At 44.3% G+C, this 21166-nt stretch overlaps 7 protein-coding genes and 1 long non-coding RNA gene across 8 annotated transcripts; 4 read left to right on the top strand and 4 right to left on the bottom strand.

Moving 5' to 3' along the window:
- Positions 1 to 363: 363 nt before the first annotated feature.
- LOC145708300 (uncharacterized) lies at positions 364 to 948 on the top strand. Its single transcript, XM_081785957.1, has 2 exons — positions 364 to 591; positions 634 to 948. The coding sequence occupies exons 1-2, from the start codon at positions 503 to 505 to the stop codon at positions 905 to 907; spliced, it is 363 nt and encodes a 120-aa protein (XP_081642083.1). The 5' UTR covers positions 364 to 502; the 3' UTR covers positions 908 to 948.
- A 1680-nt stretch (positions 949 to 2628) lies between these two features.
- LOC145709890 (uncharacterized) lies at positions 2629 to 3009 on the bottom strand. Its single transcript, XR_014134956.1, has 3 exons — positions 2867 to 3009; positions 2772 to 2822; positions 2629 to 2731 (listed from the first exon to the last, which is right to left on the bottom strand). It is a non-coding gene; the product is annotated as an uncharacterized LOC145709890 (long non-coding RNA).
- A 715-nt stretch (positions 3010 to 3724) lies between these two features.
- LOC145710572 (eukaryotic translation initiation factor 2 subunit 2-like) lies at positions 3725 to 4996 on the top strand. The gene is made up of 4 exons (XM_081788342.1): positions 3725 to 4090; positions 4133 to 4371; positions 4418 to 4657; positions 4701 to 4996. The coding sequence occupies exons 1-4, from the start codon at positions 3761 to 3763 to the stop codon at positions 4795 to 4797; spliced, it is 906 nt and encodes a 301-aa protein (XP_081644468.1). The 5' UTR covers positions 3725 to 3760; the 3' UTR covers positions 4798 to 4996.
- Positions 4997 to 5101: 105 nt separating this feature from the next.
- On the top strand, positions 5102 to 7740 carry LOC145710565 (uncharacterized). The gene is made up of 8 exons (XM_081788334.1): positions 5102 to 5227; positions 5333 to 5420; positions 5471 to 5832; positions 5882 to 6108; positions 6158 to 6345; positions 6390 to 6795; positions 6838 to 6988; positions 7039 to 7740. Exons 1-8 carry the CDS (start codon positions 5145 to 5147, stop codon positions 7364 to 7366), a joined length of 1833 nt encoding a protein of 610 aa, XP_081644460.1. The 5' UTR covers positions 5102 to 5144; the 3' UTR covers positions 7367 to 7740.
- Positions 7494 to 8031, top strand: LOC145710573 (uncharacterized). Its single transcript, XM_081788344.1, has 2 exons — positions 7494 to 7740; positions 7785 to 8031. The coding sequence occupies exons 1-2, from the start codon at positions 7494 to 7496 to the stop codon at positions 7964 to 7966; spliced, it is 429 nt and encodes a 142-aa protein (XP_081644470.1). The 3' UTR covers positions 7967 to 8031.
- Positions 8032 to 8163: 132 nt separating this feature from the next.
- Positions 8164 to 13398, bottom strand: LOC145708743 (DDB1- and CUL4-associated factor 1-like). Its single transcript, XM_081786440.1, has 11 exons — positions 13218 to 13398; positions 13040 to 13175; positions 11414 to 12980; positions 11228 to 11371; positions 10308 to 11186; positions 9808 to 10165; positions 9603 to 9765; positions 9330 to 9561; positions 9159 to 9288; positions 8681 to 9116; positions 8164 to 8565 (listed from the first exon to the last, which is right to left on the bottom strand). The coding sequence occupies exons 1-11, from the start codon at positions 13386 to 13388 to the stop codon at positions 8525 to 8527; spliced, it is 4257 nt and encodes a 1418-aa protein (XP_081642566.1). The 5' UTR covers positions 13389 to 13398; the 3' UTR covers positions 8164 to 8524.
- A 242-nt stretch (positions 13399 to 13640) lies between these two features.
- LOC145706670 (DNA mismatch repair protein Msh6-like) lies at positions 13641 to 17962 on the bottom strand. Its single transcript, XM_081784097.1, has 8 exons — positions 17814 to 17962; positions 17587 to 17771; positions 16139 to 17503; positions 15506 to 15637; positions 14617 to 15454; positions 14320 to 14570; positions 14020 to 14273; positions 13641 to 13970 (listed from the first exon to the last, which is right to left on the bottom strand). The coding sequence occupies exons 1-8, from the start codon at positions 17948 to 17950 to the stop codon at positions 13719 to 13721; spliced, it is 3414 nt and encodes a 1137-aa protein (XP_081640223.1). The 5' UTR covers positions 17951 to 17962; the 3' UTR covers positions 13641 to 13718.
- Positions 17963 to 18022: 60 nt separating this feature from the next.
- LOC145708120 ((E3-independent) E2 ubiquitin-conjugating enzyme UBE2O-like) lies at positions 18023 to 21158 on the bottom strand. The gene is made up of 11 exons (XM_081785743.1): positions 20213 to 21158; positions 19780 to 20172; positions 19528 to 19737; positions 19291 to 19482; positions 19162 to 19229; positions 18981 to 19095; positions 18821 to 18935; positions 18649 to 18776; positions 18463 to 18604; positions 18238 to 18419; positions 18023 to 18192 (listed from the first exon to the last, which is right to left on the bottom strand). The coding sequence occupies exons 1-11, from the start codon at positions 21039 to 21041 to the stop codon at positions 18125 to 18127; spliced, it is 2442 nt and encodes an 813-aa protein (XP_081641869.1). The 5' UTR covers positions 21042 to 21158; the 3' UTR covers positions 18023 to 18124.
- Between the last annotated feature and the right edge of the window lie 8 nt (positions 21159 to 21166).

Raw genomic sequence — 21166 nt, 5'->3', positions numbered from 1 at the left:
TCTTTTAATTCCGTAAAATCCATGTTCTGTGTGCGAAGAGCTTTCTTCTGATATATATAAGTCCCATAGAAACAAAGCCATCACTCCTATTCGCCTCTAGAATTGATACTAGCATGGGTAGAACAAAAATATCCCGCCCGCCCCTGCTGCCCTCACTCCCAGGTGTTACGCTCGCTTAGCGTATTTAGGGTTTACCGCCAACTCATCAGTTCTCCCTGGACTCGCGTAGTTCGGAGGACTCAGAGTCCTCCGCGCACCCTGCGCCCTCATGCGGGAGTAGGTCGGGCCATTGTGCTCGACATCCCTATTTGTAAAGTTGTATCCTAAAATATAGAAATGAAAGATAATTTTCCAAAAAAGCGTTGACGATCTCATCGACTCAATTCCACCTTTATCTGATGACTAAATCACCGCCAACGGTTATTTGGTGGCCCCATTGCGCCTTTCTTTTTGCTAAGTTACCTCATTTTTATGCAGGCCTTCATTTGCGAAAACCTTGAAAATGCCAAAAACTAGATCCGGAAGAAACACAGAAACGCCGGATGTCAACAGAGAGCTCGACTTGAAGAAATTACTCAAAAGTGGCCAAAGGTTGGTTATTTTGCTATTTTAGTAAATTTATGAGAATTCTAGCGGAAAAACACCAGTTCCTAAAGAAATAGAAGAAAGGCCGATTGCGAAGAAGGCAATAAGCCTAAATCAGTTGCTGGCAGCTTCGCCAAAAATCGAAGAGGAGAAGTCACTTGATGACAGTGGACACGTCAGCGCCGGCGACAGCTTAGAACGAAGTATCGTTGGACGAACACCATTGAAAGAAGCGTCGGACGAGAATTACAAAATGAGTCCACGACGACTTTTTGGTGCTGGACAAAAACTCCGCCGCTCTGCCAGAAATAAAGCAAAATAGAAATTCCATGCTCGTGAATCGCTAATACACAATAAATAAAAACTTCTACTGTTTTCTTGTTTGTTGTCGTTATATTTTTTTCGTTACAGGGCAACTCGTTTCTTGCTAAATGGATTAGACTGTCTTTCCATCCATTCTTTTATGCCAAGAGGGCTCCCCTTTTATTGTGGGTAAAATGTGCCCATCCTTCTAATAAAGCTTGTCACCGGTTTTTTTTAATTTCGGAAAATGATCACGTGACAACGCAGAGATGACGCACACTCATCTGGTAGCTTGGCCCCCATTTGGGGTAGCAAAGCAAAATCTAGAAATGTAGGGTTCCGAGCGCGCATCATCACCGCGTTGTCACGTCATGGTAGAATCTAGAAAGAACGGAGGTTTTTCTCTCTTTTCTTTTCCAGTCAACTCTCTACACCCTGTGCTTATTTGTGACGAGATAGCGGGGCCTTTGATTGCGGCCCTACGCCAGCATTATCGAAAATTCCTATCATCCGACCCACAGGATAGATTCGAATAGCGCGATAGATTCGCAATTCATATCTTCTTTCTCTTTCACTCTTTTGAAATCAAATTCGATTTCCACAATTTTCCAAAATTTTCAAAAATGGAAAAAGCAAAAGATCAAGAGCTAACGAGAAAGATGCGAGAATGCACCATGTGGCCACTCATCTGGCAGAAAATACAAGAGATCGAAGAGAAAGTGCAGGACCGGACGGACCCTGAGACGGTGAAAGTGGAATTCCAAGTACTTCGAAACTACTTGAAAGTAGTTGACATCAGTGAAACTTCAAGGAACGAAGTTCACGCCACTTATTTTGGATCATCGACTTCATACAACGGCCGTGCTGATGCCGTTCCGCGGACTTCGATCACGCCTCCTCCATTGTCTCCGATTCCGTCCTCCACCCGTCCGCAGGGATCGAATCAAAATCGTAAGTAAAAGATGTGCGTTACTTCTCTATTAATTGACTATCATTTAGATGGAAATGACGTTACCCATTGGCAATCGCTGCTCGATTTGCCAAAGATTCTGAAGATCGAGGAAAGAGGTGCCGCGACTCGAAAATTTCTCATCACCGATGGCGTAACAGAGTGTTGGTACTATCTCAAAGACAATATCCGCTTGGACGACACATTCCGAGTCAATTGTGACGGGTAAATATATTCTAGTACTAAATTAGGTATTATAAAAAATTTAGTCGCCCGACAACCAAAGGAAAACTGTGCCCGGGAAAGTATCGGCTTTCGATCGAGAAGCCGAATGATATGATTCTCACCACCGACGATGTTTATAATCGCAAAAAACGAAAGCTGAATACCGACAAAGAGGAGATCGATCAAATCTCCAACTACAAGATTGTCGAACAATTTCCAGATGAACATACTTGTGTTCGGGTACGTCAAATGTGTTCGTTTCCTTCCCAAGATATCTTTTAGGAAACGCCAGGTCCTCAAGCTGTTCAAAATGGTGGAACCGAAGGTCGAGGAACTCCACCGCAAGAACCGTAAGTATTTTCTTGGGTGACTCAACCTGAGTCTGTTCATATCATTTTTAGTGGAGCTGATGTTAAACAAGAACCCATCATAATAGACTGAGCACATCAATGGCGATTTTTCACTGCCCTGATACATTTTTTCAACGGATAATTAAATATTAATTGAAACTGATCACACTATTTTACAATAAAACTTTCGAAAAACCAAATGTGTTTCAGAGTGTTCTCTTGTTCGTTGTGGTTATATTTTCAGCAGTTTTTCTCGAGTTTCTTGGACAGTATGTGCGAGTTGTTTCGCCTCTCGGCGAGTCTTCGTTGATTTTCGCCCCTTGAGAAGAAGTAGATTTGTGATAAAGACTTTGAGCTACCTGTTTTTGCATACCGAGTACTCCAGCAATGAGCATGTAGATAAGAGCTATCTAAAAAAGGGCTGAGAAGGATGATACTCGATGTTTTAAGTCACCCATAAAAGCAGCTCTGCAAAATTGCTCAAGTTATCTGTACACGGTCCATGTACGACGGTTCGGCTGTAGTAGACAATTTTCTCTTTAAAAATGATCATCCCCGATTTTAAACCCTTATAAATGAGCTTTTGAAGCCGGGAAATGTCGCTGCCGATCGATCTGAAGACGCCTTTCGCAACTGCAGAGAAAAATGCAGCGATCGATATTTTCGTCGATCTCATTAACCCGGCGCAGACAGTCCACTCTGTGTGCTTTTTGTCGGTGCAATGAACTTTAAATTATGCCTTCAAATTGGTTCTAACAATCGGTCTAGTTGTATCTTCGTTGTGAAAGATCTTGAATGATATTACTGTATGAGAAATTATCGTTGATAATCAATCAGGATTCCTTGCTTTCAGGCGAGAAATTTCACGAAATGAAAGCCTATATAAAGAAAGGGAGGAGTAGACAACAATCAAAAAGTTTCATCGAAAAAGTAAAAGATTCAAAATGGCGAATGATACTTATGTAGAATTTTTGCTAATAATAATGTCGATGCTATGGCATTACTGTGCCGCTTACAGCATAAAACAACGATCTACCATTCGATACAACGGAATATTCAGATACTGGGGTGAAGGAGAATCATTAGGTAATTTTTTAACCCTTCTGAGTCCTTCTGAGAAGGATTTCCGAAAGTGAGGTGCGTTGAAATAACTCCGATCTTATTGGCGCGGACTAGCACCGCGAGCCCAATCAAATAAAAAGAAAGATTCTTGAATGAGAAATTCTCACAATTATCCCCTTTAGCGTTAGGAATTTTAGTGTTTCAGAGAAATTCATGTTTTTAAACTGGCGATTTTAATAACCTTACGCGTAGATTACGCTTGAATTAATAATCTGTTGATTTAGAGATGTCCGACGCCGAGTTGCCCGATATCGACCTGACCAAGAAAAAGAAGAAGAAGAAGACTGCGGCTCCTCTTGATGTCGAAGATACCACGGATCAGCGAAAGATCTTGGATGATGCAGCCAACGAAGACCTTTTCGGTGGCGAGGATGGATCGAACGTCGATGTCACCAAGTTCGACGAGACGTTGAAAAAGAAGAAGAAGAGCAAGAAGGTTACTCTTGACCTCGGAGAAGGAGAAGAAGATCTCGTTGGAGATCTTGACGAGCTCAGTCTCGACAAGAAGAAGAAGAAAAAGAACAAAGCTGCCTTGGACATTGGAGCTTCTCTTTCAGTAAGACACGCTTCTTTATTTATCTGTTATTCATATTTTTAGGCTGATGGACTTGAAAAGACCGCCGAGCCTGGTCAGAAATCGGAGCGGCCATGGCTCGACCGAGACATGGGCCGAGACGGCTTCCTTTACGAAGAGCTCTTGGACCGCGTTTACGCTATCATCAACAAGAACAATCCCTCCTCTGGAGAGAGCTCTCAAAAGCTCGTTGTTCCTCCTCCAAAACTCGCTCGTATCGGTACCAAGAAGACGGCTTTCTCCAATTTCGACGCCACCGCCAAGTAAGAAGTGAAGATTTATCATGTTTTCTAGCGTATTTCTTTTTAGGGCATTGAACAGAAAGTCCGATCACTTGTTGCTTTACATCTTCGCCGAGTTGGGAACTACTGGAAACCAGGACGCGTCCGGTGGTTTGATTCTCAAGGGTAAATTCGTCAACAAGGCGATGGAGAAGGTGCTCAAGGCGTACTGTAAGGAGTACGTCCAGTGCAAGACGTGCAAATCGTACCAGACCAGTCTCGAAAAGCGCGACCGACTCTTCTTCGTCAAATGTGACATTTGTCAATCGTAAGTTCTCGGGTGAATATTGAATTGTTAAACTCGATTCTAGCGAGCGTACAGTCGTCGCCATCACAAAGGGGTTTCAAGCCGTCGTCGGCAAGCGTGCCCGAATCAAAGCTGCGGCCGCTGCTGCCGCCCCAAAGTAATCGCCAGCCGCGGCAACTCGCTGGTGTTCCGCTTCCTCCTCCGTTTAGGCTTTATCACGTAGCAAATACCTTACACTGCTGCGGTCGAAATTGATAATAACTGTAACTCAACAACCGTTCACTCCAAATCTAGGCAAATAATGTGCATTAACTGCTATTTTCTATTTATTGTCAACTAAATAAAAATGGAGCAATACCAGTTGGCCGTATTCTATCTTTCTTTCGCATTTCAAGCAGGACATGTTCAAAATAGAAAAATTACTGAATGGTAGATTCGAGTACTAAAAATGCACCTTCTAGAATACCCGAGTACTACTGTCCGAAGAATCAACGATAAAGCAGAAAAGATGGGGAAAGGGAACGCCTCTAAAACAAAAATGCCTAAAGATAGGAAGAAGTCCCTTGCACCGCCAAAGAAGGAGGAAGAGCCGTAAGTAGAAGCGTGAAGTGAGCTGCGTTTCTAGAAAAGTTGTTTTGATATAGAAAGGAAAGCAGCAGTTCTCAGAATAAACGATATTAAAATGAAAAAACCTAGGCAAAAAGAAGAAGCGCCAAAAGAAGAAGAGCCCCCTGTCGAGGAAATACCAGAAGTAATAGAAGCACAGCCTGAAGAGGAGCCCCCAGTAAGTCAACCTTTCGATTTAACTTAAAAAATAAAGATGATTTTGTACAGAAAGAAGATACGTTCAAGACGGACACGCTCAATGAGTTTCTTCATCTGATAGTCTCTTCTTGGACAGGCCCATGCGAAGGATCCATCCCGCACGGATTCGGCCAGATGATTCTGCGTTCTGGGGCGGTGTACGAAGGCGACGTTGTGATGGGTAGACCCCACGGAAAGGGAAAACTCAAGCTCGAGAATGGGTGGACCTATGAGGGCGACTTTGTCCAGAGCTCGATTCAAGGCACAGGGCGCATTTATTTCCCTGACGGCGGCGAGTACGAAGGCGAAGTTGCCGCCGGTTATCGCCACGGCGAAGGTGTCTTTCGCCTTGGCGAAATTACTTATCATGGCTTCTGGAAAGCCGGCAAAAAGTAAGTTTATTCATCATGAAACGCCATCTTAATCTTTTTTTTCAAAAAGACATGGGGAAGGACGCTGCCAATGGAACGAGAAAAGCTTCTACGAAGGCAGCTGGAAAAACGGCCTCTGCGACGGCTTCGGCGAAAGACACTGGGGCAACGATGATTCTTACGTTGGAGAGTGGAAAAATGGAAAACGCCACGGCCAAGGAAAGATGATCTGGGTCGATGCAGAGCAAACTTACGAAGGCGAGTGGCAAAATGGAATACAGCATGGAGAAGGAACAGGTTTGAACAATATTTATTGATGATCTTGAATTTGAGCTTTTTTGTTCAGCAAAATGGCACGGATCAAGAAACGCAGAGTACAGTGGCAGCTGGAAAAACGGTCAGCGAGATGGGATCGGCGCGATGACTTACGGGGACGGATCTTATTATAATGGCGAATGGAAGGAAGACAAGAAATGGGGAGAAGCAGAAGTCGTCTCTACTAATGGCTATAAAGAGGCGCCTATCTTATTTGAGGTTTGTTCCAAGATATTTTACCGAAAGATTAAAGAACAATTTAGGATGACAGAATAGTCGATCAGTTTGACAACGGCGACACATTTTACTCTATCACAGAAAGCCAGCTCGACTCGACTCTCGGAGAACTCCTCGCTGCCGGAAAAGCTGGAATAATTCGAAACATCGGCCAAATCCGCCACCTCTATTCGACCTATGCCGAGGACAACGTCTTCCGACTCATGCACTTTGATCGGCTTTGCGTCGACTACGGCATTGTCAAGCTAAACCCGATTGAAGGCTTCTACTCCGAAAACATCAAAGATCCTATGCGCCCTCTCCTGCTCCGCGAGTTTGCTTGGTTTTTGGTCAATACTGCTAGAGTGCTCTTTCCGCAGCAAAAGTTGGATGATGGAGTTCAGTTTTTACTCGACGGAATGCTCCTCAAGCCGGTCAAAACTCCTTACAGAGGTTGGCGAGCTTTTAAAAAATTATCTATTTAATTCTTCGTAGAACTTTACAAAATAGAAATTTGTAAAATGCGGGAAGGCCTTTCGCGGATCTGGGCAGCAAATGATTACGGAATGACGGGTAGAGATTTCCTTCAGTTTCTGAAGAAAATCAAAAGTCCGTTCACTCCAACACAAGGCGTGAGAATCATGTGGTAAGTTCATAAACTATCTGATTTAAATCGATATACAAATGAAACATTAGTCGCGACGATCCAGTTATGGAAGAAGATATTGACAGAACAATCAGTTTTATTCAATTCGCAAATGCGCTGATCGGACTTATCATAGAAGAGCGAAATCCGCCAGAAGAGCCAGAACCCGAGATCGCACCGCCACCAGTAGCACCGGTCGAAAAATCAGTCAGAATCAACCCAGATCCGCCGCTGGAAGAAAAGATCGACTCGGAGATTTCTCGCACCACGATAGAGGAAGGTCGCTCGTCACAAGACAATCAAAGTGAAACAGAAGAGCAATTGAGAAATCAACTCGACACGCCAGATAGTAACGCAGACCCCACAGGAAGGGCTTGAACTTAACCAGTTTCGCAGAATGAAATGAATGTCTTTCTAAGCCCGCGAACAAGAACAGCAGCCAATTAAAAACAGAAGATGTACAGTTAAACCGCCAAACCGACTCTCCGGCGAATACGGTAACCCAATGCCCAACGAGGAAGAGGGAAGCGCAACCGTCGTGAAATCGATGTCCTCCGTCTCCAGTAACAAACTAGAAAAAACAATCTCCAATTCAACGCAAACGCCGACAACAAACGGACCAACCAAGTCCGGCAGCTTACTGCAAACGATATCGGACATGTCCGAAAAGCGAATCAAGTCCGGCGACTCAGTCGCTCGATCTCTTATTTCCTCGGCGAGTGTGATGACCGAAATTGTCGACTTCTTCAACGGTAATTCCGTTTCAGAGATGCAGCATCGCTGACCCCGATTTTAGAAAGAATACTCGCGCCCTGGATAGAATTCGAACAAGTCGACTTGATAATGCACCAGATGGAAGAAAAGCGGAACAACCCGAAAGACATCAAACTCATTGAACTCGTCAACGTCAGATCGCACATTCAGTCGCTTTCGCTCATCTCCCTCAAGTCCGAAACAAACCAACCAGAAGTCTCCTAACCTGCGTTTGCCCTTTCAGATCTTTTATTTTATATTTATGATATTTTTATAATAAATGCATTTATTTTTATAAAAAAAGAAAACAACGAGAGAAGAGAATATCAAGATAAATCTCTTCTTATTTCCGTGTCCGTTTGTATTTCTTATATTTTTCCTTGACTTCAATAAACAGGAACAGGTTGAACCCTCGCCACTAGAATTTGATGCTCCGGACGAAATACTTTTATCTAGCCGATTTCAAGAAGCAGTCATTAGGACGTAAAACCAAACAAACTTAAGCCATGAGAGTACTCAAAATTACGGCTGTTGAAATTTTGGCAACGCTTGTCAAAAAATATTATCTATCAGAAGGTTGAATCTGATTCAGAAGCACTTTCTGTTCTGACTCTATCAGCTCAAGTGTCAGAATTATTCAATTAAGCTGCGAATAAGCCTGGCTAATACACGTTAAAATGACGTTTTCTGTAGTTGAAGCATGTGAGGCAGTGTTAAAGAAAAAATGTTAAATGAGTTTTACTCTAGAAATATTACAGATATCAGTTGACTTGTCTTGGCGAATCACGCACTGCCTTCGGACTCTCCTTGTTCCTCTTCAATATCTTTCTTTGGGTAAACAAATTGATACTATTAATTTCTACGTGACGAAGAGATAAAATAATTATTTTAATAATTATACGAATTTTCGTATAGATCGCTAAACTGTTTGTCCCTTGCCTTCCCAATCTTCGTCTCCATCATCTGGAATAACGCCTGGAATAGACGGTGATCGATTGATTGAGGGCGGTACTTGAATTTCTCGCTCTCTATTAGCTTGCTGCATGGCGTTGACCACCGGATCCAGAGGACTCTCACGAAGACTGACGATGCGCGTGTCTCTGTTCAGGACGTCGCTGGGCCGTTGACTCGGTGGCGTAGAAGCGCGAATAGAAACTGACCTCCGAGACTGGTGTCCTAGCCCAAGCCGTGGGCCTTCGTAGATTTCATAATCCGATCCTTCTTCGTCCGTAAAGTCATCCATCTCGTCTCTATGTGGGCGTCGACCCATTCCGCCGTAATCGTTATCACTGTTGTCGCTCGCATTGTCGGACTCTTCGTCATCGTCGTCCTGCAACATTCCAATCTGGTACCATCGCGCGCTCACGCAGTTCGTCTGATCCACAAAATTACAAACTGAGAAAGTAAGAAGCTCTACCTGAACGTGCTTGCTCATATCTGACTCCAAAACATTCACCATTCTTTCTGATTTGTTCATTGTAAAATCCAGTACTTTCCGCCGTGGGATTTTCGATCTGTTAGACTCAAACTTCCATGTTCCCAAGTTCCTAAAGTTGCTGTAATTTCCGTCACATGATAATCAACTCACTCATAATCCATCGGGTCATAAATCTTTATCACGCTATCCAGCTCATAAATATCCTGGTTTTCAATGTCGGAAAACCACTTTGCTGCGAACATGGCGTCGCTTCTTGGCGTGAATCGCGGCCAGATTCCACGCAGCTCAGGTACCTGCTTTAGAATTCTATTCGAATCCACCATCCTTATATCCCAAATCTCAGAGCTGATGATGACATGTGGCTGGGTCGGATGAAAGATACCTAAATATTAATTAATAAAATTAAGGAGGAACAAAAGATACCCGAGACGTTCTGGTTCAGTTTGTCGAATCGGGTTATCTTTTTGCCACTTCGTAGATCCCACAAGCATCCGTCGGATAGGAACACATCGTCACCAGGTCCAAAAAAGGTCCTATTTTGCTCATAGCCACAGCCCAAATCGATGTAAGGAATGTTCAAGAGTGCCTTAAAATAAAGTTGAATTTGACGTCTAAGATCAGGTCTAACCTTATCGGTCTCCACGTCGTAGAGAATGCATTCTTTCTCGCAAGTAAGCGCCAATCGATTGCTGTGCTTTGCGAATTCTCCCCAGATCACCGCTGGGTCTTCGAAATCCTTCACAATGTCCATATCGGGAAACGACCAAAGAGTGGTTGGATGCGACCCGTATCGCTGCGTTGTTGTCACAAATCGTTCGGTCACTCCAATATGAATGATCGCATTCTCACAGCAATTGTAAGCGGCCTGGTTGTGATCAGTGTTCGTGTCGTACATGAGAACATCCCCGTTGGTACTGCCAACAATAAGGAGATTCTCATTGGTACTCAACGCACAGGCAGTCGCGTGTTGATCTGGAGCAAAGGTTCAAAAAACGATTGACTAGAGATAACTAGAAGACGAAGGTCCTTATTCGCAATTATCACTAAAACAACGCCTTCATTTACGAATGAACAATGCGGTATTTGGAACTGCGTCTTCAGTCAAACACGGTCGCCCGTTTTTAGAACCCTTGATCTGCAGGGGTGCGAATATTCACTGGCATCGATCTAAACCTATTCCAAACAAATTGCTTGTCCAAAATGTTTCCTCGGTCACCGGCACGATAGTTTTTAATTTTCCGGGATCTAAGACGGATCGGCAGTGGTACTGGAGTCGGATCAGGACGCTTTTCTGGGCATTTGTGTTGTTTATAGATTGAGAATCTTGGGCAAGACGATATTGGGTTTTTACATTTTGCATGCCACTGTTCGCGGAAGTATGATCGAACGGCATCTGTGAGGCTAAAGAGGATTTCGGGCTCCTCTGATTCTTCTTGTTTAGCAGGAACATTCGGAGGCAACACGGTCTTTGAGAACGTTAATGAATTCTGTGATCTGCTGGCATTTGAAAATCGTATTTTAGGTTGAGTCGGTTTCTGGGGAGAAACGTTTGTCGAAATTTCACTGAGAGCAGTACATCGTGGAGTTGGAAGCGCATTTTCATCGAAGGAACTGGTTCGTTGGCGCGGAGTTTTGAAGGCGGACTTGTAATTCATCGATGATATTCCAGCCTCGTTTCTGAGCATTTCCGCTGTTTGCGGCAGTCCAGCCTCACGTAGATGAGCCTCTACTAATTGCAAGATCTCCTTTTGGTCGACAAGAATCTTTGTATTCTTCAGGATCTCATTTCGCCTCGTTATTTTTTCGATATCCCAAGTTTCAGAACTGTACTTAGGCATTCCAGAAATATCTGAGAGATGATTCAGTGCTCGTTGGAAGTCTTCAAGATTCGAAGAATCGCCAAGGAAAAACTGTCGCACGATGTGTTTTGGCTGGAGCACTTTTCTGACAATTTGTTTCACGTGATCAAGGCGGGCGATTCCTGCTAGGGCTATTGTCGCCCCAATGCTAAAAAATATTGTTTATCAAGGTCTTTATCATGTTCATACCGTAACGCTGGATTGTCCATGAGATTAATGAGAATTTGAATGCCGTGGTTTTTCTGGAGAACACCAAATACAACTTCGCTGGCTTTTCGCCGCGGTGAAACGTAACAGGCTGATTTCAGAATGTCTAGAGCAGAGGCGCGAATGCTACAAGGAAAAATTATACAACGGCGATAGATGGTAAAATACTCTTCACTGAAGAAGTGACCATCCTCACTATTATCTTCAACCATAAGCAAAAGGAGACTGAGGCCACAGTTGCGGTGGTCGTCAGACGGATGCCTACTATCTAAGTCCGCCGGGGGAGCCTGTGTTCTGAATTGTATGGCACTCTCAAAGAAATCCTCAGACACAATGGGTTCGCAAAGCTGCATGATCGCCTCAAAAGACAACGAACAAATGGCCACGATGTCAATCAAGGCACGGATCGTTTCTATGCGCCCAGTGAAGCCCGTCCAATCCGCACATCGTAAAGCAAGACGAAGGAGCGTTCGGATGCATTTCATATGTATGAACTTTCGCAAGAAGCCCATCTTTGATAGAAAGCAGCCAGTCCCATAATTGTTTATCTTCTCTGCGAGATCGTAGAGGGACATTTTCTTGCCGGTTGACTGAGTGTTCGATTCTAGTTGGTAAAGAGCAGTATTTATTCCCAAAGCTTCAGCCTTCAAGACGATATTCCTCTCGATATATCGTTTTAAACAAACAGATGCCATCTTGCAGCTCGTTTTCTCAGCATGACTTTCTTGGTCTTCAATGTCGCCGTTTTGGAGAACTGACATGGTCGAGATCACGTTGAATATTCGCCGGACACCGTCTTTTTCGTCGAAGATCTGGAGCATCACCCGGTTTTTCGGGTTGAGAAGAATATACGTGAAGAACATTATTGAGTGTACTCGGGCGGAATCATGCTTTACTTCGATCAGATCCAAAGCGTAACTGATTACGCCCCTCATCTTTTCGCGGCTTATCTGAAAAAATCGCTCCATCACGTCCCCGTTGTATGCGAGGTAATACAGACAAACAGCAACTGCTGCACCAGCTCTTGAGCTTTTGCTCACGCTTGTTAGTCGCTCCAACCCGCTTCGATTGACAAAGTCCAGCGCTACCTTATTATGGCAGAGCATCGATGAGAGTAGTTTCAACGTTTCTAGTTTCATGATGTTATCTCCAATGTCCAGAAGGTCCAGTACCGTTCCAAGTGCGTCGTGTTCCATAAATGACGGAAGTTGGTCAAAGTACTCACCCATGGGCGTCAAGTACTGCAAGTAGAGGACGATTTTCCGAGGATTTCCTAGAGGATGAAGCTTGTGTTCTTGTCTCAGGTCAGCTTCTGATGTGAAAGAGCCGCGGGAATCACTGTCGTCGTAGATTTCTAAGGTGGAATGTCGCATTCTTTTGGATGGGGGCGAAGATGAGTGGGGAAATGGCCGTGGCCGGAGGTTCTCCACTGCTTCTTGAAGTCGTCTAATTACGACTGGGACGAGTCGTTGATTGATGGTCCGATAGTCGGACACAAGATCGCTGGACTCCATCGCATGGCCAAGAAAACCCGCAGCGTATCCAGATAGCGGATTTGAAAGCGGAAGCTCTGCCCAGCTGTGAAGTTTGGGGATAAGTCGATCTCCAAACGATGAAAAAGTCGCCGCTGCTTCGAATCCGGGCAGCGTCAGCAAAAGAAGTCGACATGTTGCTTTTTGGAGGTCTTTGCATGTCGCGCGCAAAATGCAGTCTTCGATAACTTCATCGAGAAATTCTGATTTTAGCTTTGAAACGAGTTTCTCATTGAGGAGATTTACGAGTTTCAAAACAAGCCTGGATACTCTGAAAGGTTTTTCTGTAGTTTTCCAAGGGAACAGTCAGGCACAATTGAAAACGGAGCGCGTTCATCGAACGGATCTGGATGGTTAGACAAATACTCGTCCTCTGCGACTTCGAATACTTCAGAGAACTACACCGAGAATAACCGCATTCAATCAAAAAGATGGCTTACCTTGTTGATACCGGTCAAGAATTTGGATTCGCGCTCTTTGACCGCGACGATTTCTTTTGCTCGCCGAAACTCTTCAACGAAATCATCAACAGTTTTGCGCGGGTTGCTGATGGCACTTTTAGGTGGTTCCCCTCGAGTCCCAAATCTGAGCTGGATTAACGATTCAGTCATGTCTGATCATAATCTGAATAAAAAACTTTTAAAAAAATATAACATCTAGAGATTCTCTACAGGCGATAAAAGTTTTGCCTTAGTCCAATCGAATTTTTGGCGAATGGAAAAGTTCTGACTTTGGCTCGTTCTTGATGATTCAAAGTCTTTGGGCAAATATTATCAGTTACAATAAATGCAAGATCAACGAAATAAGAACGATAACGCGTGGGTGAGTTGCCTGTTAACAGCATTTACTGATCTTTGGTTTTTCAATAGGCTTTATTCGTAAAATTTCTTGGCAGTTGATAAATGAACTTGTCAGGAGCCTACAAAATGCTGATAGGTAATCTATACCATCTGGTCATCGCATTCGATGAACTTGAAGTGCTGCGCCTTCTCAAATCGCTGCCGTTTGAAATGGTTGATGTATTGAAGTCCATTGTGCAACTTTTGAAGATCTTTGGCAGCTCTTTGGGCGGCGAGGACGACTTGATCGGGTATTCCGGCGCTTCTAGCAGCGTGGAATCCATGAGAGCGCGAAGCATGGCCGTCACATAGAGTGTACAGAAACGTGACTTTCTCCAAGCCAGTTTCTTCGTCCTAAAATATGTGTCAGCTTTCTGTCGACAATAAGTCGGTTTGGAATTACCTTTTCTACGTGGCAGCTCATGTGTTTAGAAACACAACCAGCGGGGAGCATGAGGCAGAGGGTGTGGTAGTGAGTGGAGAAAATTGTTCGGACCTTTCTGGAAGAGAGGTTTTCTAGAACGGCTTGAGCGATTGAAGACCCATCGTGGGTGGCGGTTCCTCGACCGAGCTCGTCGAGCAAAAGAAGAGATTGCTTGGTGCTGCTCTTCAGGATTGAGCTGGTCTCCGCCATCTCCACCATAAATGTGGACTCGCCTAGAATAATAAACGGTGATTGATATTTTCAGTTGAAAAGTCATACCAGCAAGGAGGCGATCAGAGGCTCCGAGTCGGGTAAAGATGCGATCAATGGGCGAGATCTGCATGCTTTCGGCAGGAACAGGGCATCCATAATGCGCGAGAATAGCGAGAAGACCAATTTGTCGCAGAATTGTAGACTTACCGCCCATGTTTGGACCGGTTAGGAGGATGCATTTCCCACCGTCTTCCAAGTCAACATCGTTTGGAATAAAATTGGCGAGGTCAACAGTGGGATGCTTTCCTTGAGTGAAGCTGAAGTATTCAAATTAATAAGTGGTTAGTAAAACGCAATAGTTACCTAAGAACTTCGCCATCATCAAGAATCTCTGGGAAGCATCGCTCCTCGATGGAATTTCCATAGTTTGCGAGTGAGATGAGGGCATCCAACTCATCAATTATTTTGACGATCGCTAGCCATCGGGGAGCACTTTCGTAAAATCTGCCAAAAATCATTGAAGAAGCTTCACTCAAGGCTATGTCTTTCAAGTTGACTTGGCGGTCCATTTCTTTGTTGAGCTCATCCAACTCTGGCGCTTGGTATTTCTTGAATCCCTTGCTGAGTCCGATGGAGGTCCATTCATGAGGGGGCTTCACTGTATCGCGGACTTGAATGACGAAATACAGCTTTCCAGATTTGAGCAATTTGGCATGACCGTAATTATCGGCGACTTCTGAGCGGAAAGCCTCGGCTTCACCTTCGATCCGTTTGATTTCCTTGACGGCATCGTCAAAAGGAGGGTTCGCTCCTTCTTTTGGAGTGAGTTTTTCATCTCGCTTGGCCTTCTCCATGTCAAACGTCTTTTTCCAAGTCTCCAGGAGATCGTCAATCACAATGCTCTTGTTATCAACAAGCTGCAGGATTTTAGCTAGATCGTACTTGGTTTCCGATACTTTCTTTATCCAGGAATCAATTGAGCGAAAACCAGAGAGGACTTTGCAAAAAGTTCGAGTCTTCTGGCGGTTGTAAAGAATCTCCTCGTACATGACTGCGCGCTTATCGGGGTGATCGGATGGCCGAATTCCAAAGCTCAAGTTCCCAAAGCGGCTGATGAGACGGGCAAGATCCGGCAGACCAGAAATCAGCTTTCTGGCATCTTTGCAAAAGTCCTTGTCCTCCATCAGCGCTTTAATGCATTCTAGGCAGAAAGAAATTATGAATATGGGATTTCTAGTTATATCTGTCGTACCTTGACGATGTCGAATGACATCTGCGTTTGCAGGAGGAGAAATGACTGTCTCCCAAAGTTTTCTCTTTCCTCCAGGAGAGCAGCACGTGTCCAGCTTGCGCAGCAAGGACCCTCTTTCTGATCCATCATCGCCTAGGATCGACAAGTCCCACCCGACATCCGATCGAAAACCGACGTTTTTCTCGGGTTTTTGTTGGATTCTGCCGACCCTACAAAAACCCGACGCTGAAATTTTGGCGACCCTACAAAATCGGGTTTTTATAGGGTCATTTATCGGATTTTTGTAGGGTATTTTCGTCGGGTTTCTCTTCGGATCTACTCATCAGTTTGATTAAAGACAGTACCCGAAATTCTGTTAGCCAAAAATTATGTCTATTTTCCCCCATTTGGATTCATCTTACTTGATTCAACTTCAGTGTTGTGACAACTCGACAAGAACCCGACAAAGACCCGACAAAAACCCGACAAAAACCCGAAAAATACCCTACAAAAACCCGAAAAATACCCTACGAAAATCCGATAAAAACCCGACGAAAACCCGACAAAAACCCGATCGGAAAAATCAGACTTCGAGAAAATCCGACGAAAACCCGATCCGGATTTCGGGGGCATTTGTCGATCCTAGATCATCGCCCTGCGTCACTCCAAGGTTGATCAAGGTGGCAGCGTCCATAACCATCCGCTGCTGAGTCACAACCTTCTTCGTCAGCCTTTCCGCCGTTTCGTATTGCACAAAGGAACTTGTTCGGAGCACTTCATGGATAATTTCATATCGCTTGAGCTGTGTGAGCAAAGCTCCAAGAGCTTGCGCACCAACAGGATTCGCGTCGCAGATTTCCAATAGCGTATCCATTTTGATTTTTTCAGTTTCGATCTCTCGAATGATCTTCTTCGTTTTATCAAGCTCTAAGAAACTCTTGTCGGGGAGATCATCGTAGCAAATTCCCTTGCTCGTGGCCGAAAGCACCTGGAAGAGATTTGGTGAAAGGCAGGCTTTTTTCTGCTTCATCAACTGGGAAATATGACGCTGGCTGAGAAGAGTCCGAAGGTTTGAGTAGAAAGTGTCGTCGCCAAACTGGCCAACGATCAACTCACTCGTGGAAGTGTCTACCAAGGCAACACCAATAGTCTTATCTGCTTCGAAGATAGAAGCGAAGAGGCCTTCTTTGTGGCCGAGATCGTCATGGGTATTGAAGGCGGCCATTCGTGTTCCTGGTGTGACGATGTTGCAGACTTCTCGTCGTGTCTGCTTCTCGAATTTGTCAAGTTTCTTAGAGACGCCCTTCCAGTCTTTGGACTCTTTGACTCGGGCCTTGTTGTTATCCTGAGTTTCAGTTTGCTCGACTCGGGCGACTTTGAATCCCTTCGTCACGAGCATTGAAGCAAAATGATCGAATCGCATTTCGGGGAAGCCAGCATGGGCGAACTTTCCTTTCATAAAGGTGATGCCGCAGTTTTGAACACCAATGATTGCATCCATATGATAAAGCTCGTAGAACTTGCCGACCTTGTAAAATATAACTACGTCATAGTTGCGGGACTTGATTTTCCACCAATTTCCCATGCCTGGAGTCAACGATTTGATGTAGGCATCGGGGATATGCAGTGTAGTTGGATCGTAGTTAACGTCATCGTACTTTCGTCCCTTCGCGTCCTTGATGTTTTCGGGTTTGAGCCACTCTAGCTCTTCATGCGCCCATACAACTTCGGATGAGCCTTCGCCGTCTTCGTCATTGTCCGCAGCAAAGACGCTCATATCGTTCATCGTCGTGTTGACATTTCGCTTTCTTGGAGCAGCAGTACTCTTGGCCCGTGCAACGGGTTTTTTCTTCTTCTTTGGAGATTCTTCTGGCTCAGACATCGTCTCGTCTTCGCTTTCAGCGATGGAAACATCCATTGCATCATCCGATGATTCCTCGGCATCTCCTGGGGGTTTGAAATCGTCATCCTCGGATTCCTTTCGCTTCCGGGAGCTTTTCTGTTTCTTTTCTGGACCCTACAGTCGGGCTTGTAATGAATTTCAAAAAATGAGATAATCGAGAATTACGCAATGTCTAAAATAAATCATAAGCCGCTTTCCTTATCGTCATCACTGTCAGATTCAATTATTGCTCGTCGTCGCTTTCCAGTACTTCTTCGGGGCGGTATCTTCAGTTCTTCTTCCGACTCTTCATCGTCAATCCGAGCTTTCTTGGACTTTGAGCCTGAGGCTCCGAGATCAAGCTTCTTCGCGACCGGATCATTTCTATTTTCTTTCAACGAAGGACTAGGAATTGGTTGAGAGAAGACTTACAGTGGAAGAACTTACGATTTCTTCTTCTTTTCTGATGACCCGACGCTGGTCTTTGGCGGCTTTGATTTTGAAGGTGTAACCCCTCCGCTGGACTTGGCATTAGGAGTCTTGTTGAAAAACGACAAGATGGATTTTTGCTGTTTCCCGCTCATCAAGTTACATTCGTTCTGAAAGGGGGAAGTGAGGCGAAGAAACAGTTTCGAAAAACATATTATTTTTGTCGTTTATTTCAGTGACTAGGCTTAAGACTCTTGAAGTTGAACTTTTTCCGTTGAAGTAATTGAGGCAGTTGAAAAATAATGAGTGATGGATAAAATTTGATAGGACTAGACAAGGGGAGAGGTGAACTTTTCTCCGTTTTCGGATTTGATTTCTTTCAGCTTTTCCAGTTTCACTACGCAGGCGGTTAGCAAAAATAAATATCAATAGAAAATAGAACCTGATAGTGCGGATTTACAGCCTTTTGAGATAGGAAGCAGCGGATAAGGTAGATCGTCTGGGCTTTCGGTTGTTAAGTTTTCCACCTTTTCCATAAACTTGCCCAAGATGCCCTCTTTTTCGCTAAGCTCGGAGCCGAAATAGAAGTCTTTCACGAGCTGTTCAAACGGCTCTCCCGGGTTTCTAGCATTGATGTTACTCACTGCGGTTTCCTCCAATTCTTTACCTTATAGTTGAGATCACGTGGTCGCAGAGCTTCACTGTGATAAACTCGTTGTAACTTTTGGCGTTCTCCATGCCAGATTCAGTGTCTTTTTGGCGATCGTAGCCAGCTTCGTTGTAGTAAGGTTCGGAGTTGAGTGTTAGACCTAAATTTATAAGTTCAACTTGTGGAGAGATCTTTCAAATTTACCTTGAAGCGATACCAACAACTGCAAAAGATTTGAATGATAATTCCAGTCTTCAGAGTCTCTTTTCGCCGCCCATGTTCCAAGTAGTGATAGACAAACATTTCCAGTATCGTAAAGATTTGGATTGATTCTGAAAAAAATCTCAAGTCGAATCAAAATTATAGGGGATCATACTTTTGCTTGATGGCGGATTTGTAGTGGACCTTGGGGGGAGATGTAAGCGGATAGCCTTCTGGAAGACAGATGTCGAAACAGAAGAGACAGTACTCGTAAGGAGTTCCAGCCGGCCCTATTAAAAGACTGTAAGGATATTTCGTTTTGCAATCGTTAATACCTTCGATGGCAAAAGAAAACAAATCAAGGCGACTTTCATAGGTCCACAAGTGAATTCCTTTCGGGAGCGAGGTCTGTAGCCGCTTTATTTCGGCGTTGTAGATTTTCAAAAATGACTTTTTTGTTGGTTACTCATTTTCATCCAATTTAAGAGTTCTGCTTTACAAAATGATGAACCAAGCCTTGGGATGTTCGGTTTTGATTTTGTAGTAAGCGTGAGTTGGACTCGGAAGTTCAAAATAGTGTACTTTTGACGGACTTATGAGACGTTTCTTAGGCGATAAAAACCTGTTCATGTTAATCCGTTCCTTCACCAAGCTCATCAAGAGGCACATCGTTACTAGCCGGCTCGGTAATTTCCGCAATCATTTCATTTGCTTTCTCTTCCAATCTTTGGTTTTCAGCCGCCATTTCAGCTTTGACTTCCTTCTTTGCTTGTTTTATTCGTTTCAGCTCCTCGTCTATGTCTTCCAGCTTGTCAATTTTTTCAAGACAACTTTCCTCTTAGAATAAATTCAAATTTGATTAAAAAATAACGGTTCCCGAACCTGTTCCGTTGGCGTAGACATAAGCGAGTACGCGAGCTTCCAAATCCTCCTCTGACTTGATTTTTTTCGCTTCAGATGGACCTGCCGAGGCGTTGATGAAGCCTTTGAGCTCTTCGTCCAATTCAAGTTTTCTCTCCTCGTCCATTGCGACATCGCTGTCTTCTGATTCCCAACTGCCATCCGAGCTATCACAATCATCTCCTTCGCCATCTTAAAATAACATCAGGATCGAAAATTCTGATAATTTCTAACCAGTTAGTTCGGCATAGTCTTCTGGGTCAATGTCATCATCGTGATCATAGCCATCACCAAAGAGTACATATTCTGAGATCAGATGCGTCGGCAAAACAAGAGACTCTGTCCTGTCCGCCCACAAGATCTCAAGTTTTCCGGAAGGCAAGATGTTTTGCACCATTCCGACACCGGCAGGATTACTGTCAGAAGTGCCCGTGCCAACTACAAGCTCTCCTAGGCGGAATTTATAATCGGGGTGGTCCACCACATCGAAAACGGAGACTGTTTCTCGTTCTTTCTCTTGATCGTCGATATGCCACTGAACGACGAGTTGTTTCTCGACGAAATCGACAGAAATGACGTTTCCCCACTCCTCAAGATTTTCGCGTATTTCACGAACGACGAAATCGGCTAACATTTGATTAGCAAAAAGAGTAACAATTTAACTTACTTGGACAGAAATCGTGATCATTTATATGAAGTGCAGGGAAGAGTTGTGTGGAATGATATTCTCCAGTCTCGCCAGATTGCCACATAACTTTGCACTTGGCGAAATAGTCGGTGACTTCGACGGAAATGCAGTTTTCTTTTTTGAACTCGTACTTTGAGTGGCCCTGGCCGCGCAGAGCTGCTTTCAGATTTGGATCTTCTTTAATGATCGTTCTGAACTTTCTCCACTTTCCTTCGCCCGCTGACTCCATCGTGAACTGACTCATGTGTATCTTCAACTTGTCTGGCTCAAACTGCTTCCCGAGTATCTTTCCAACTTCTGCGAAAACTTGCTCGGTCCGCCGCGCCACTTCCTGCTTCGTACCTTCCTTGTCGACCTTTCCAAAGATAATCGGTTCAAACAAGCAGCTGATGTGTTCGGCAACGCGTTCTCCCCTCTTTGAGTCATATTTGCAGATTGATTCGCCTTCGTATGTGATCACCGAATATTTGCCGAAGTCGATTTTTATCCAGGGCGCAGTCTCGTCTTCTGTCTGGTCGGTAATCTTCCACAGCAGTTCAATTACATCATTGAAAGAGATCTCTACTTCTTTCTCTGTCTGCAGCGGCTCAGGCGACTGCCAAACTTGAACATCTTTGGAACCGTTGAATTCTTTAGCTTCTGGGTTGTTTCTCAAGAAGTTGAGACTCTTCGCTTCTTCGTCTGTTAATTTTATCTTGTAACGGGCCCCGAGCGTGATTCCTTGTCCCTCTGTGTTTGCAATATTTTCCTCGAGCCACGGAGCTTGTAACTGCCACAGCTCAGAAGAGTACCACTCGTTTTTCGGCATTTCCGCTTGCTCGTTGTGTCCATACGCAACCCAGTTGACTTCAGCATCACCGTTGCCTACATCGGTCACAACCGCGAATGCATCGTCTCCCTTTTTTGAGTAGGCGCCATGGAGCTGATTATTGG

This window comes from Oikopleura dioica, chromosome XSR (assembly GCF_907165135.1).
Source record: "Oikopleura dioica chromosome XSR, OKI2018_I68_1.0, whole genome shotgun sequence".
NCBI lineage: Eukaryota > Metazoa > Chordata > Appendicularia > Copelata > Oikopleuridae > Oikopleura > Oikopleura dioica.
This window is presented reverse-complemented; position numbering and strand designations above follow the sequence as displayed.

Excerpts from the sequence above, each read along its gene's own strand:
- LOC145708300 (XM_081785957.1), top strand. The coding sequence starts at position 503 with ATGCCAAAAACTAGATCCGGAAGAAACACAGAAACGCCGGATGTCAAC. Across the intron at positions 592-633 it reads TTACTCAAAAGTGGCCAAAG|CGGAAAAACACCAGTTCCTA; the intron begins GTTGGTTATTTT and ends TGAGAATTCTAG.
- LOC145710572 (XM_081788342.1), top strand. The coding sequence starts at position 3,761 with ATGTCCGACGCCGAGTTGCCCGATATCGACCTGACCAAGAAAAAGAAG. Across the intron at positions 4,091-4,132 it reads ACATTGGAGCTTCTCTTTCA|GCTGATGGACTTGAAAAGAC; the intron begins GTAAGACACGCT and ends TCATATTTTTAG. Across the intron at positions 4,658-4,700 it reads AAATGTGACATTTGTCAATC|CGAGCGTACAGTCGTCGCCA; the intron begins GTAAGTTCTCGG and ends ACTCGATTCTAG.
- LOC145710565 (XM_081788334.1), top strand. The coding sequence starts at position 5,145 with ATGGGGAAAGGGAACGCCTCTAAAACAAAAATGCCTAAAGATAGGAAG. Across the intron at positions 5,421-5,470 it reads AGCCTGAAGAGGAGCCCCCA|AAAGAAGATACGTTCAAGAC; the intron begins GTAAGTCAACCT and ends GATTTTGTACAG. Across the intron at positions 6,989-7,038 it reads CAAGGCGTGAGAATCATGTG|TCGCGACGATCCAGTTATGG; the intron begins GTAAGTTCATAA and ends ATGAAACATTAG.
- LOC145710573 (XM_081788344.1), top strand. The coding sequence starts at position 7,494 with ATGCCCAACGAGGAAGAGGGAAGCGCAACCGTCGTGAAATCGATGTCC. Across the intron at positions 7,741-7,784 it reads AATTGTCGACTTCTTCAACG|AAAGAATACTCGCGCCCTGG; the intron begins GTAATTCCGTTT and ends CCCCGATTTTAG.
- LOC145708743 (XM_081786440.1), bottom strand. The coding sequence starts at position 13,388 with ATGACTGAATCGTTAATCCAGCTCAGATTTGGGACTCGAGGGGAACCA. Across the intron at positions 13,176-13,217 it reads TCTTGACCGGTATCAACAAG|TTCTCTGAAGTATTCGAAGT; the intron begins GTAAGCCATCTT and ends TTCTCGGTGTAG. Across the intron at positions 9,562-9,602 it reads ACTGAACCAGAACGTCTCGG|GTATCTTTCATCCGACCCAG; the intron begins GTATCTTTTGTT and ends ATTAATATTTAG.
- LOC145706670 (XM_081784097.1), bottom strand. The coding sequence starts at position 17,950 with ATGAGCGGGAAACAGCAAAAATCCATCTTGTCGTTTTTCAACAAGACT. Across the intron at positions 14,571-14,616 it reads GATGATGGCGAAGTTCTTAG|CTTCACTCAAGGAAAGCATC; the intron begins GTAACTATTGCG and ends TGAATACTTCAG. Across the intron at positions 14,274-14,319 it reads CTCTGATCGCCTCCTTGCTG|GCGAGTCCACATTTATGGTG; the intron begins GTATGACTTTTC and ends TTATTATTCTAG.
- LOC145708120 (XM_081785743.1), bottom strand. The coding sequence starts at position 21,041 with ATGCCGAAAAACGAGTGGTACTCTTCTGAGCTGTGGCAGTTACAAGCT. Across the intron at positions 19,230-19,290 it reads GCCTCTTGATGAGCTTGGTG|AAGTACACTATTTTGAACTT; the intron begins AAGGAACGGATT and ends TAAGTCCGTCAA. Across the intron at positions 18,605-18,648 it reads GTTGTTGGTATCGCTTCAAG|GTCTAACACTCAACTCCGAA; the intron begins GTAAATTTGAAA and ends TTATAAATTTAG.